Raw genomic sequence first — 15,512 nt, forward strand, 5'->3', positions numbered from 1 at the left:
GCCAATCCACGAAGAAAGAGACGACTATATACGAGTCTCGCGAAAAACAGTCCATTGCTCATCCACGAAGAAAAAGACGAATCGTTGTGAGTCTCGCAAAAAGCCCGTCGACCCATGAAGAAAAAGACGACATGATGTGCGTCTCGCAAAAAAAGTCCGTCGCTCCATGAAGAAAAAGATGGCTTGATATGTGCAACTCCGCTCACGGAAAAAAATAATTGACGATCCATGAAGAAACAGATCTCTGGATATGTACAACTCACGGAAAAAAATTCGACGATCCATGAAAAAATGTGGCAGTCATAAGACAAAGTGCGTAAATTCAACCTCATAATGAGGAAGTGAGTAAACTTAGCTCAGAGATAGCTAAGTTTACACTCATTCCCAGCGTCTCTTCTTTGACCGAGAGAGCCTGGGTTTGAGTCATCTAATTTACTCTTAATAGCAAGGGAAAAAAGCTCTGGCTATTAAAAGTATTTCTGCTTAAACGCTCAAGAACAATAAAAAGAACTAAGCACTCACCTTGGACTTGAAATGCAGCTGTTAAGTATCAGTAAATAAATCTAATACACCCATTTACGTCCCAACACTTAGTCTTTAAACCAGTTAGGAAAACTGCTAAGTTCCACCAGTTGGCTTGAAGAACCAGTGTACAGCGTTTAAGCATGTAGTATCTGAATGGACCAAGGCTAGCTCGCCCCAGTGGCAGAAACGTTCTGCCAATAGGCTGAGCCATGAGCAGACGACACTCTGTTTACGACGCTGTAGTTGAAAGTGACAAAGTAAAATGATGCTTAAAAAAACTCAGAACGGATCCCTAAATAAGTAGAAATGACCCAAATCCGTCAAACAACCGGAATAAATATCCAGTGATGACAAAAACAGACAAAAACATGAGCCGGGAAAATTCCGAGAAAAGAGTCCCAGGTCCATTCAGAGTTAGATTAATTACCCCCCTTAACTATCCCATCCCTCAATTAAAAAAAAAATGTAAAACGGTACGATACCAGGACCATAAAGGTCCTCGACGCGAGGTAGCTCTTGGAATTTGCTGTCATAGTTCATTGAAGCTCGAAGAGTTGCACCAGGTTACACAAGTCACAGATATGTGCACGAGGAGATATGAAATGGCTCTATTTTCCTATGGCAGAAGAGAAAATAACTTGAATAAACAAATGGGAGACTTCAGACTTAAAGTAAAAAAGAGAAGAGCTAAGTTAAATGCCTTGTTTAGACGCAGTTTTAAACCTTAAGAAATTTTGAATAAGAGGACTCAGAATCACGCAATTAAATCTCCTTTTTAGTCATTTGAAAGAAATAAACCTAGGAATAGTGAAAGTGGGAATAGTTGTGAAAGACCAGCAAGAATTTGCTATAATTTCACGTGAGCGACCTTTCCCTGCTAGTGTGTGCGGCGGTTACTTAGCGACCGAATCCTCATGTGATACTTCATGTTGTGTAGGCTCACTTAACAACAGCGGAATTACTGTAAAGGAATGAGCTAGACACAACGGGCTCAAATCGCAGTCAGCAAACATATCGTGGGGCATGCGGTTTGAAGAGTCCCGTCCAAGGTTGTGGGCGGCGGTTGGATAAAAGCGAGCTTCGACACATGACAGAGGTCTCCGTTTCCGTACAATGCAAAAACAAGAGAGATCTGTCAGCAGGGAAAGCGACCTGAGCTGATTAAGAATTTTTTTTTGTCGCTGGTTTCACGCTGTTGTTTCACGAAAATAAGCAATCGAAAAATTAACCCGTTGAACTGCCAATACATCTTGAATAATGTTAGCAAAATATCAGATTGTTATTATTTTCAAATGCCATCAAAGACTGAATGTCCAAGTCAATAGGCCATTTCCGAGTTCATGTCTGCCTCCTCTTCAAAGCGAGTCAAAGTGCGAAGTTTTTCTTATGGAAATTAGTGTTCATTCATATGTAAAGTAAAACCACTCCTGGTAAAACTTATTATTATATAGATACTGATGAAATACCAGGAATTCTCCTTTTACTAAAAAATCATATCTTCACTGCGCGTAGTGAACGTATCATTTTTATCTTTCACATGTGAGGATATAGCCGTCGTCATGGTAACGAACACGATTAGCCAATAAAACGCGAGCTTCCTCTTCATTGTACGATACTTTTGTGCTTTAATATAATTCTTCTCTACTACGTTAACATTTTCATTGCAAATTTACTGTTTAACATGATTTCTTTTTCATAACTTTCATATCTTGTTTCATGTTACACAACATGCGTGTTTTAGTGGTTGGTGAACACTTTTTCATCATTTCAAAAATGAATAAAACAAGTTGTTTTAAATCTAGACATTTCATCAATATCTATATAATAAACAGAACATTACATGGCCGCTTGGGGATACGAATTTTATCTTCTCGTGCTGAAAGTATCTCTCACTCGTTCGCTTCGCTCACTCGTGAGAGATACTTGCTGCACTCGAAGATAAAATTCGTATCCTCGCGCGGCCATGTAATATCCTCTATTTACCATCACAAAATTTTCGCACTTAGACTCGCTTTGAAGAGGAGGCAGACATGAACTCGGAAATGGCCCATTGATCACCACGTAAGCCCGATGCATGTGAAGACTGAGAAAAGTGAAAGTTTTACAAGCTTTGTCGTGATTTAAACTGTACCGGTTCTAAAAACAATATTCAGTAAACAAAAACTCGTGAGCACCTGACTCGAAATATCTTTTGACTAAAAATGAGCATCCCGTAATACTTCGACGTTTTGCATCGAGGAAACTAATGTGTCTTTACCCGGCTGCAAATAAAGAAGCAGCCAACTCCAGCCTCCAGCTTTGAGACAAGTGAAGGAAAGAACCCAAGAGTAATCTTGTTCCAGAATTTAAAAATTTAAAAGTTACATTTTTCCCACTAGCCAAACGGTTTTGGGTAATAGTAGTAAATCTCCTTCGAGTATTTGACGGCAGAAAAAGCGGGAAAGCTTTAACAAACGATCGCGAGTAGTTCAAATCGAATAAAACTTCCCATCGAAGTTATTTCTAGAAAGACAAAATAACGCTCAAATAATTCTTTCAAGACTGTTTGAAAGTTAACATTTAAGTTTTTCTGAGTTTAAATATTGTTTCTTTTCAATGCAACACATTCAAGAAATGTTCATGAGTCGCTTTGATAGGTCTTGATACAGAGCAAAAGCTTTTGCCAATGTTCGGGTTTAAAATGTTACAGAAGTGTAAAATCATACTCAGCTTCAATAAAATTAAATTAAATTGAAAGCAAATTACCTCAGCTCCATGGCGCCAAATAATTTGGAAAACTCTCAGTTTGCCATTCAACAACGCGAGTGTGCACGCGAAGAGTTGCTGTTGTTCTGCTTCTTGCTACAAACTTTGGCCTTGTTTTTGTAACTTTTAACGTGTTATTGTATCCTTGTATCTTGTCCGTGGTCAAAAGGCTTTCTCCTGATTTAAAATACACCCAAAAACTACAAATAAGACTTACTTTGACTCACATAAATTAACTTAAAAGTTACATCAACAACGCACTTGGCGAGCGCTAAAGCGTGCAAACATTTGTCGAGAATTTCTTACCATGAAGCAACACTGTCGTTTCCAACGGACACTCTTCTTTTTGCATTGTTTCCACCTTCTTTATAAGTCCTTTGTTGAAAATTTTCTGCTCAAAAAAGCAGTTTTTTTCAAATTCGGAGACGAAAAAACATGACTCGCTCGCCGGCTTATCATGCAAAAGTGAAAACTTTGTGAACTTGCACAAGGTGAAAAAGGCGCGAATTTGGCACCGGCTGCCAAATTCTGTCATTTAATTGGTTTAAAAGGAGAATGAAGAGTCCCATGGATTCAAAGAATGACACCTGTCATCCGTCAAAACCACGTTGGTTTTGGCAGTCAATTAGCGAGCACGGACCTTTCGGTTTTCTCAATTAATTTTAAATCAAAACATTCGGTAATAATTAACATAATTTCTTTTTAATTATGGTTCGAACGTGGCCGGAAACACTTTTTATCTATAGCTGGATTCTTTAGCCAGTTTTATCTAAAAAGCAATCAGAAATGAGCAAAATTTAGGTAAGAAACCATAGGCAGCCCAAGCTCGCGTCACTACAGACAGCCGTTGAGAATTTCAACGAGTTATAAGACTTTGTATGGGAAATAAAATACAGTCGATTATGAAGCCTAAAAAATGCTCAGTTTAACGTTCATTCAATAAAATGAATCAAAATGACTCACCTCTGGTGTATTCCTGTGCCTTTTGGAGTTTATTTCACAGTTTCGGGAAGTCCGTGTTTTCAATGTTCTAAGACGAAGGCACAGGAATACACCAGAGGTGAGTCATTTTGATTCATTTTATTGAATGAACGTTAAACTGAGCATTTTTTAGGCTTCATAATCGACTGTATTTTATTTCCCATACAAAGTCTTATAACTCGTTTAAAATCTCAACGGCTGTCTGTAGTGGCGCGAGCTTGGGCTGCCTATGAAGAAACAAGAGTGTAGTTTACAATGACAGGTATCTGGTACAGGATATTTTGCGCATGTGCCATCCTCCAAGTGATTGAGGTAGATAGTGACAGCGGCGTTTAACGGGTTGTGAAAGAAATTACAAGGACATTGCACATGCACCATTTTCAATTCGTTATTTCTCATGTATACCACATTCCTACTGATGTTAAATCGGTGCTTTTGATTGGGTGTAAGGTAAGGCAAGTCACACACAAACCACTGGGGCTCACATTGCCGAAGCGGCAAGGATCTCATGGATATACACACCAACCATAACTCTAAAAAATAACCATTCTTAATCAGTTTCTAGACCTAAATATTGCTAGAGCAAAAAGATAAACGAAAGTTTAAACCTAATCACTGAAGTGGGCACTTAAACTTAATCTGTAAAATGAGAGTTTAACCTCGGGGACTCGTGGTGGGTTTATCCATGAGATCTTTCCCGCCGAAGCTTCTCCCGTTTTCAAGTAGCATGGACGACTAAGAGCATTTACCTACTGAAGGTCAAATAGTGTTACCGTGAGAGGATGATAAGCTCCATTGCCAAGCAACAACTTTATCATCCTTGTCAGGGGCGCATAGACAAAATCGGCTAACACAATGTTGTACCAAATGCAAACCCTTTGCCTGGGGATAAAACATTTTGTTCCAGGTATTTACCTGGGATGCCTGTGAGTGTCGTTTTCATCGTAGTAAGATATGGTAATTAGCCACTTGCCTGTCACGAGAATCTTGGCTTGATACTGTCGTGTCGGACTATAGTTAATCGAGAAACTGGTTATGAAACCTGAAAACTTTCAAAAGCGATTGTCGCAATCGATGTTCAATTGACCGTGACAGTGCACAATCTTTTATTTTGGCTTCGCACGGGTTCGCATAATTTAATCAAAAGATTTGATTATCCTCTCGAAAAAAGGTGTTTTGTGCAGCGTCTTGGTCAAAAAGAATTGTCGAGTTTCATAAACCATCTCTATGCATTAACTATGGTCGGACAAACAACATGCATGTCTCTCTTTACTTCAGTTTTCTCACGAAAGGTAATCGGAAAAGTTCACACGGAATTCCCAACACACACACCACTTCCCTTCTTCGAATTACTGCGTCCTCAGACTGAATTCGCAGAAGAAAGTATCAGAAGAAGTGATTTTCGTCTGCTCTTAGAGTAGCACCATAAACGTCCTTTGAAATCGATTTCGTCAATGAAGCGCGATAGAACAGCGATGAACGCGAGAATATTGCGCGTTTTACCTTCATTTCCGAATCCCACCATAAATAAATGTAACTTAATTGTTTTTTATTGAAGGTGACCACATACAAGTAATTCTTGAAAACGCTTGAATGCACAAGGAAATGATCCATTCTCATCACCGCTTAACCTTACATAGCCCTTTTACCACGTCCCTTAATTATGACTCTCAGTCGGCTTCAGGGAACAGTGACATTTACAACCAACCTTCACATTTTACACAAACGGCAGCATCCCACGTAATTATTTAAATGTGAATGCAACATTATAATGCAAATACAATACACAAAGAATCTTAACCACGGGAGATTTGAATTGGGTACAACATTGAGTTAGCCGATTTTGTCTATTACATCATCAGCCATCAATTGTTGCATTTCCATTTTGGTACACGTAAGGATTCTAACGATTCTTTGATCGCTTATTAATTAAGATAGCAGTAGTATTCTATTGCACAACACGCTCACTCGCATTCACTGTCCAATGTAGACATTGGAGCGTTGATGGAGTGCCAGAGATAGTGGAAACCTTCTACTGGTGTTCGACCTCGAATTTCAAGCGATTAGGGTGGGTAAGTGGGAGGGCCGTTGCCGCTTTCTCTTCTGGGTGCTTGATCAAGTTTGAAGGGAAGAACGCAGTGAGAGTCATATATTTATCCATATGCAACCTCCCTAAGGGAGCCCATTGAACCGCATTGCGTGAGAGTATTCACGAGTGGTATTCCCTCACGCTTCATTTCGAGTATTGCGAGCAGTGGTAATGTAAGCGATTGTCTTCCTGCTTTACCTTTTATATAACTAATTTTCACTGTTACTTAAATCTCTCTATTCGTTTTCGATTTATTTCTGATTTCTTTTTATCAATTATCTTCAAACACATTTTTTTGGAATTTGGTATTTCTATTTTGTTAAAAACGACCGATTTGAAAAGTGAGGTTTTCCAAGAGGGAGGTCGAAAAGTCGAATCCAAGCCTTTTTGTGTTTTCTAGGAAAGTCGGCCCCTAGCCTTTTGCGTCGAAGGGTACTGGGACTTCCTGCGCCATTGGACCATTAAAAACAAAAGGGACATCGTAAGGAAAAAGGAGAATATTAAAGCGTTTGTGTGAGCCTGGAAACCGGATGGTACCGGATGTTCTTAGGTCTCTACGTGACTCCTTCGGTTAATGACAACTGAAAGGAAAATCGGCTGGACCCTTAAATTCGGCCAGAGGATAGGCTACCTCAGGTCCCTTTTTTTCGTTTGATGGTCTACTTTCATACGTTGTTTTTAACAGACCGCTTTTAAAGTGCACCAAACCTCACAGTATTTTCTTTTGCAAAAGTGAAATGTTCAACATTTTATCTCCTTTGCTTCTCTAGAGTTAACTTTTAATAGACCTAATAAGGTACGAAAGAGTATCAAAGCTGGCATACTTGTCCCGTGGCAGAGCGAGTGAGAGGTATCCAATCTCGTTCCCAGGGTCTCTCTTCTCTGCCTATTCTCAACGACAGTGGAGGCAGAGAAGAGAGACCCTGGGAATGAGGTTGAGAGGTATCTTCAAGTCTTCAATTTATTTCCTCTTAAGAATAGCTTTCACTAATACAAGAGGTGGAAATCAAATAATGAATAATTACATTACCAAGTACAGGTAATAAAATAAATGCAGGTAATAATAAATAAATAATTGTTAGTTAATGAATGAAATATTAATTAGCAATGATAACAAATAATAATAATAATAATAATAATAATAATAATAGTAAATAAGTAAAAAAGGAAATGAGATAAAAATGGGGGCTCTACAGCCTACGGAGGTACAATGTAGCTAGGTACCTTAAGGATCTTATTGCAGGCTGAGTGGCAGACATAAACAAGGACACATTGGTGAATGAGATTACATTTTCAAGTAACTGGTTCCAAATCCTAATAGCCCGAGGGAAAAATGAATAATTAAACAAGAAAATATTAGCTTATGGCTGACTGTAAGGACAGGAGTTATATCTAGAACGCCTTTAAGAACGCTTTTAAAACTATATTATCAGGAAAAGGCAGATTAATTAAGTTATTATGAAGCTTGTAGAATAGTGTTACTTGGCTAGCCAAGTGTCTCTGTTCAAGAGTGACCCAATTTAGATTTTTGACTAGCTCAGATGTACTTGAGTATGGGTTGTAATTGTTGGTGACAAATCTGCCATGCATATGGCAGATATGGGTCCATATGGCAGGTATGGGTCCATTCCTTCAATGACGTCAAGCATTACCGGTAATACTATAATGTAAAGTAGTTTATGACGTCAACAATATTTAACTTCTGCTACAGTAAGATTCTGAGGTTAGGTACCCTATAACATCCCAAGGGAGAAATTCGTCTCAACAAATACTTATACCATTTATTCCGTCCACCAATCACGTCCCATTTCCTTGGAACCCAGCATTAGGGTGTGGAAAAAGCGTTGCCCGTTATGTTTTAAACAACAGTAAAAAGCAAAAAAAAAAAAAAGAAAAAAAAACAGTATGCAAAGAACAACAAACTTAAAAAATGGCCCCGAATAAGAAAACGACCAATACCTACAACAAAATTCTTTAATTTGCAATCAAACTGTACAGCTTTATGCTCAAGCAATAGATTCTGAGTAGGGTATCTACTACTTGAAATTTTTGCTTTCCATTTCTTGTTCTGCAGATTGTATGTTAAGTTTAGGTTGAGAATAGCTCGTGTTAATATACCAAACATGGTGGGAAAAAATATTGCGAAAAGAGTTATTTACATTGGCTAGTTTTGCTAACATGAGGAGTATGCAGACTCAAAGAGTGTGGGCCTGACTTCACGTCAGCTGCAGCTCAGAAAATCACTTTAAACAATAACCTTTGCTTGAATTTTCTCTCAAACTTATGACAATGAAAAACTGTTATTTCATTATTGTAATTCATAGGTATAATTTATTAAGATAAATTGCAATAAATTATAAATATAAAGTATTATTATGATAATAATTGTTATAAAATATACGTATGAATTTAAAAAAAATTCAGCTTTCGTTCAATGCCTTTCTAATATTCTCAAACAAAGTGCCAAATGATTAGACGCAAGAGAAAGTAAGGAGGGTGGTGATGCTTGTGATAATTATGATCTGGCCTCATTACACAGTGCTGTAAAATGAATTAAATATTCCTCGTCTGCCAAATATCAGAATCATCTGGAAAGATCACGCTGTTCACACAGGTTTTCATGAAAAATTCTAATGGCTTCCCATTGCCGAGGGGCAAGCCATATATGAGGTCTTTTACTTTTGATGAACTGATGTACTCCCTCTGGTGTGAGTCTCTTGGCCTTTAAAAATGAAACAGAAACAATTTCTTTTGTTTGATTTGTTTGTCTTTCTCTTTTTTTGTAATTTAAACGTTAATGAAATATATTTAAGTAAGGGAACAAATAACCCATGAAGAGGACAACCTTCCATGGCTCTCTTTTTTCACAAATTCTCAACAATCACTTTCAGAATGATTAGATGCAAATGCAAATGCTTTATGATATAGACAATTTATTTACAACAACAAGCTAAGGGATAAAGTTAGTGCTAGTGTTCATGTCTACGTCAGAAGGAGAGCTAAAAGCCGGACACTTTGCAACAGCATGCTCCAGTTTCTCAGTGGATGTTACGAGCTTGCATCTCTTCACCATGTAACCCTGGACATTTTTGCAGTTATATGCCTTCAGCCTTAGACCTTTGTCAGAGCAAATCAGGGACTTGTGGGTTGTAGGAATTCTAGAGAAACTATGGTACTACCTCGGTGGGAAGTGAAACACAAAAAATGGGGTTTTAAAAGACAAGTTGTTAAATGGTAAAGGAACTACTGTAAAAATGGTCTGCAAGCTAATGTTTCAAGCATTATCCCTTTGTTAATTTGCTGCTCACTGACAAAGGGCTACTGCATAAAATGTTTCCTGCTAAATTGCTTTACCCTTATGTACTTGTTTGATAAAACCAAATTTTGGTATACTAGTGGAATGTAGTCTGTTTCCATTTATAGAAAAGGAACCACATCATTACAGAGTTACCTTAGTTGATGGAATTTGATCGTCTGGGTGAAAGAAGTCCGAGAAGCACTGTTTGCAGTGACTGACATGTTGACAACCTGACCGGAAGTCATTTTCAGAATCAATTGAACTCAATCATTTTCAGAGTCAACTTTGAAGATGACTTCCGCTCAGGTTGTCAAAACATCAGTCACTGCCAACAGTCCTTCTCAGAACTACCTTTACCTAGATGATCAAATTCCAACGAGGTGTGTAACTCCTGGGTTCAAACCAGTTTCTATTTTAGAGTTACCTTCATGAGATAACAAGCCACAAGCGTGGTGCTTCGCCCTCTTCCAGCCTTGCAGTGAACATATACACTCTTTTCATTAACATTCATCTCTTCAATGAACTCCACTCCTCTTTGAAGCATCTCTTGGGAAGGTGCATTGTTGAAATCTATTGTTGCCAATTGCAGCTGTGTCACACCCCAGTCTGACCATTCCTATTGAAAAATAGACATCTGTATATAGAGGACTTCAGACCTTGTGATTATATCATGGTTTGAGTGATTATACGGTAGAGTTCCAGGGTATCTTGGACCATAGTTTTTTAGTGGACATAGATGTCATTTAAACCCTTTCACTCTACTGATAAGTGAAATCATTTCGTGTTAGACAGAGTAAAATCCGTATTGTCATTCTCAGGAGGCGAAGTCTGAAACCACACCAAGATGACTACATAAGACTCAAATGACAACTATTGGTGTATTTGTCTCACTGGTAAATTAATGACATATTAAAATTATTTGTATATAGCCTCTCTATATTCTGTTGTTAATTAAAGCTAGTTTAATGTCCTAGCTTCCAGAAGTACATGTAGATGTACAGCATCATGCTAGGTTTAGTTTTTGGAAGCAACATCACAAAGTGGAAATAAATCTATAGTTTTTTGTCACTCTTAAATTAATGCACATGAACCCTTTCATAAACGAGTGTGATTGAGTTCAACTTTCATCAAATGCTCTGCTTTTTACTACTGCCAATCATATTTGCAATGGCAGTTTCGTGAACCTATTATTAAAAAAAATCCACATAAGGGATCAAAAATAGCTAATCACATACATGTAGATGGTTTTCACATTCTGTCATTGCTGCCATGTTGGTGGACAAAAACAGGAGATCTCTCATTAGCTCCTTTTGGTCAATCATCCACCAGCAATTGTACATTGCAGCATTGTCATCTGTATCTCTAGAGATTGGTTGCAAACCAGTCCTATTGCTAGATGTGATTCACTTACCCATTTCACTATAATAATTATTATAACTACAGTGATTCACAGAAGTGAAAAAACGACAATGTTGATTGTAATTTGAACTTAAAAATGACCAAGGTATGAAAGGCACAACAACCTGGGATAAACATTTCACTTGACTTCAAATAACTGACTGCCAATAGTCTTAAAGATTAATAGGAACAATTCAGGGCAATGAAGTGTACAGGAAAATACAGCACCTGCTTGCTATTGGAAAAATGTCTTGTTTCGTAATCTTCATTCATCGTTATAACTCCCCTGACATTCTCATTTTCAATAAGCTGGAATCAGAATGAAGAAAACTTGTTTTAAATTAATTAAATAATAATTATTAGAACTATTTTTAAAGATAATTGTCACATACTCCAAAACCAAGCCCTTTCTGACATTAGTTAAAGTGCCCCTGTGACCAAAAAAAATCAATTCTTATTTCTCTTCGGATTTCAAATCTAAGTTACCGGTAACTAAACACAAAGCGACCAAAGTTTTAAGCCTTGATTTCAAAAAGACACCTGTTTACTTTAACTGCAATTTATGTGTTGTATTATATTGTAATGTACTTTATTGTACCCCTTGCAATGCCCTAGGGGCCAAATCATTGTGAGAGACAAGTTATAGTTTCACTTTTTTCTTGTAGGTTGAAGGTTTAAATCCTGCAAAGGAGCTTTTAGATTTTTTCTGACAGTAGTCTATCCCGTATTAGCATTGAAAATTTTATAATCTCTTCAAGTTGCAAAACTGTCTTCCAAGAGTATTAGTTCCATTCCTTGATTTGACTCACAATGATTAGACCTGTAGCAAGGCAATGTTACGCAGTCTAGGTAATGTTGCATGCATACAACGTGTCTTGCTCTTGGATTGTGGGAAACGTATCCAAACAAGATTGCAAAAACTCATTGTGTTGTCCAGTCAAAACATTCTCTGAGTCATTGACTAAAAAGGAAAGAAATACTTGGAGACATTGCTATGGTCATATTTACTCCCAAGGGAAATGAAATCAGAGCAGAGTGACAGTCCACTTGAGGGGTGCATGGGGGGGGGGGGGGGGGTGCATTTATGCATTTATACCCTCTGTCAGAGTGAATTGAGCAATTGTGAGTAGTTTTAATGGTTTATGCCATTGGTGAAACAAGTGACATGAATACACGAGTAAATTTCCAAGTAAGTTTAGTGGACACCACGATTCTTGGGGAGAAGAAAAATGGGTACACTTCATGACTCTTATCAAATCTGGCATGCATCTTAAGGCGCTGTTACACAGTGCAATTTTTCATGCAACTTGGCTCGCAACACCACTGTGAGACAAGTTGCACGAATCATTGCCCAATGTAACATACCATGCAACGGCCCAAAACATTGCGAGACCAGTTGCAGAAAACGTTGCAACAGTTGCAACGAATTTTTTTAAACATTGCACAGTGTAACATCTGTCCTGCAACTTGTGTCGCAACAGTCTGCGGCACCAGCCAATGAAATGCTTCCTTAACCTCATGTGATCATCGAAACGAGACAAGTTGCATGAAATACTGCACAGTGTCACAGCACCTTTAAGCTAACAAATCTTTTGAGGTTTGTAACAGCCCTTGTCTCCCCTTTACCTTTTTCCCCCTTCCCCCCCCCCCCCACACCCTCCCCTCCCTCTTCATTAATTCTTTGGTTGATACACTTACTTCCTTTGTCTGGCTTTTGAAAGGCAATGCTCCCAAGATCACATTACTTTCTATTCGATCATACCACCTCTTTGTTGAGCTCTCTGTAGCTATACCCCATAATAAAGAGGGATAGAAGGCTATTCTTGCGAAAATCGGTGAGCTCAGCATCACTCAAACTTCGGCCTTAATGATAAATGCCCATAAATTATCCTCACGGACTGGGAACGACAATAACGTCATACAGCACCAGTCTCTCTCATTAAAATTCCTGATCCTTTACAAAAACAAGCCCAAGCCGAAAAAGAATCGGACGGAAATACGAGGAAAGTGCACGGATCTTTTAAAACTGAAAAAGGAAGGGAAAGGAGAAGGTATTCGACTACTTTAGGCAAGAGTGCACTAGCTTGAATTGCGTGACTAGTTTTAAATTTCATTGAGTCGTCGCGTGACATGCATGCCACGGGGCACTTTGCAAAATTCTGAAAGATCAGCAAAAATGGAATAATTTTTCCCGCAGAAACATTTGTTTGACCCAATCAGAACAAGATCCACAGTTCAGTGCATGTAGACAAGTGTTAGTCGCTGCCTTTTGTCGTAGCTATGGTGGATTCAGAAGCTGGAAAGAAGCGACTTTCCTTCAAAGATGCTTTGGTAAATAAATACAGCCAGGATGAAAATGAAGAACTTTGTTTTATTCAGAAAATACACATAAGTGGTTCTCCTAAGCACAAAGGTAATAACAAAAGTAACCAACACTGTGTTGCAATATTGTTGGTTAATCAAGATTTTAAAACTAAGCACGTATATTTATTTTTAAGAGAAATGAGAAATAGGTAAGCTGACCTTTGTCACACAATGTTGCAACATACTGAAAATGACCTGTAACCAGTGTCTACTTACCTTAGTAAGGAAACAAACTGCTCTGCTAAAGAGGAAGCTGCAATTGAAGCCCTGGCCTGACGGAAACTGAGGATCTACAAGACTGTTGTTTCAGGTCTAGGGCGAACTTGTGACTCAGTTGTTCATCAGTGAAGCAGGGACTTTTTAAGTCTTGACCTTTGGATTAGACTCACCTGTTTGGTTCTAACCTTCTAGGCACTGGGCAAATTGACCGGCTGTGTGCACTCTTTAATCATGATTTTTCCTGGCTGCTTTCATCTTTCTCTGTCTTAACTGTATCATATAAAAAAAAAAAAATTGCCCACCTTCCAATTCTGATGACCTCTTGAGCAAAATCTTAATGAAGTTGTAAAAACTTCCATTACGGTTCATTGTGACAAAGATTTGTGAATGAAAGAAATGTATAACCTGCACTTCAAAATATACATGTCTTTCATTCAGTGAGTCCTTGACGGGAACAAATGAGGACCAATGAGCCCAATAAATTGACCTTTTCCCAATTGTGTGGCTTCATAGCTCAGTTGGTAGAGCATTGCACCGGCATCGCAGAGGTCATGGGTTCGAATCCCATTGGAGCCACCTGAATTTTGCAGGTGTCTACAATAAGAGACAATCTGCATTGCACAAACTGTCCAGATGAGTGCAAGGATCACTTCTCCATTTCAAAGCTTAAAGTTTGTGAACAGGCAATTCAAGCGTTAGCCCTACTTCAGCCCTTATGTCTGAGATTGAAAGCATTAGCAAAAATGTGCTAAACACTTTGAATAATCTGGACATAATCTCTTTACGAAAAAGGAAGAGTTAAGGACAGTGCCTACTATTGTTATTGTGCACATGTTCTGCCCATCTTCAGATACTCAGATTTCCTAACGGTGAATTTTGCTTACTAATGCAGGGATATTTTTGCATGGTTTAAAACTATGCAGATAAAGTAGATCTTAATAAGTACACTTGGTATCCAAAAAGAAAATTGGGGGTAACCATGCATTCTTTAGAGATAATTAGATAATTCAAAGAACACCATACATCACTGTGTATTTTAAAGCTGTTTACAAATATTATTCATGAATTATCCTTGAAAAATGCCTGGTTACTCCCAATTTTCTTTTTGGATTTCAATAACACTTGGGAAGATCTACCTTTCCTGCATAATCATAAATCATAAATCATAAATCGGGGCAAAAATACCTTTAATTTTAATTACTATGCACCGTCCTTAATAGGAAATTTGCCACAATTCGTCTGAAAACTTATTTTTTTAGGTGATTCTTAAAATTTGCAGGTTCATTTGGCCAATCAGAACATTTCCACAAAAGAATCCTCACCCTTGATGCCTGTGGTATAAACTGCGCTGGAGCTGATGGAGAAATTGCATCAACTTGCCCAAATATTGAAGAACTGGATTTGGCAAAGAATGACCTTTCTGATTTTCATGAGGTTAGGGAAAAATTTAAACCCAGTTTGGAAATTATTTAACCCATTGACCCCTGAGAGTAACACTTAATAAATTTTACTCTGTCTAACGCCAGACAATTTTACTCGTCAATGGGGGGTTGGGGGGGGGGGGCATCCTAGGGTGTTTGAGGTGTGATTGGGTTAATGTAATTTTTATCCCAGACGAAATTGCATGTCTGGAATCATTTATCACTGCATTTTCCAATGTTTCCATTGCTTTAGCAGATGACGAATAATAATGTACAAAAAGTTGTAACTTTCTTTGTACCTTTATGACCACACTGTTGCATAATTTTGCAACTGGTTGACTCAGTTAACTAAAGGTGATTTTGATGGTACACTTACATGTACAATGTTTGCTTACAACTTCTGCATGAAACCAGCAGTACAACTTGCACACATGGCTTGTTAACGTCCCTTGTATCTTAGGTTGTCTTACAT

General features: G+C 38.1%; 2 protein-coding genes and 1 non-coding gene across 3 annotated transcripts in view; 2 read left to right on the forward strand and 1 right to left on the reverse strand.

Annotated features, from left to right (window-relative positions):
- Positions 1 to 8,300: 8,300 nt before the first annotated feature.
- Positions 8,301 to 12,918, reverse strand: LOC137982651 (phosphatidylglycerophosphatase and protein-tyrosine phosphatase 1-like). Its single transcript, XM_068829779.1, has 4 exons — positions 12,735 to 12,918; positions 11,265 to 11,345; positions 10,063 to 10,254; positions 8,301 to 9,062 (listed from the first exon to the last, which is right to left on the reverse strand). The coding sequence occupies exons 1-4, from the start codon at positions 12,882 to 12,884 to the stop codon at positions 8,925 to 8,927; spliced, it is 561 nt and encodes a 186-aa protein (XP_068685880.1). The 5' UTR covers positions 12,885 to 12,918; the 3' UTR covers positions 8,301 to 8,924.
- A 68-nt stretch (positions 12,919 to 12,986) lies between these two features.
- Positions 12,987 to 15,512, forward strand: part of LOC137982876 (tubulin-specific chaperone cofactor E-like protein) — an 8,421-nt gene continuing 5,895 nt past the window's right edge. The window contains exons 1-3 of the mRNA XM_068830040.1: positions 12,987 to 13,087; positions 13,234 to 13,449; positions 14,899 to 15,053. Of these exons, the coding sequence (XP_068686141.1) occupies positions 13,317 to 13,449; positions 14,899 to 15,053 (288 nt within the window). The 5' untranslated portion in view covers positions 12,987 to 13,087; positions 13,234 to 13,316. The remainder of the gene's footprint in view (positions 13,088 to 13,233; positions 13,450 to 14,898; positions 15,054 to 15,512) is intronic.
- Trnaa-ggc (transfer RNA alanine (anticodon GGC)) lies at positions 14,123 to 14,195 on the forward strand. Its single transcript has one exon. It is a non-coding gene; the product is annotated as a tRNA-Ala (tRNA).

The sequence above is a fragment of the Montipora foliosa genome, chromosome 13 (assembly GCF_036669935.1).
Source record: "Montipora foliosa isolate CH-2021 chromosome 13, ASM3666993v2, whole genome shotgun sequence".
Taxonomy (NCBI): domain Eukaryota; kingdom Metazoa; phylum Cnidaria; class Anthozoa; order Scleractinia; family Acroporidae; genus Montipora; species Montipora foliosa.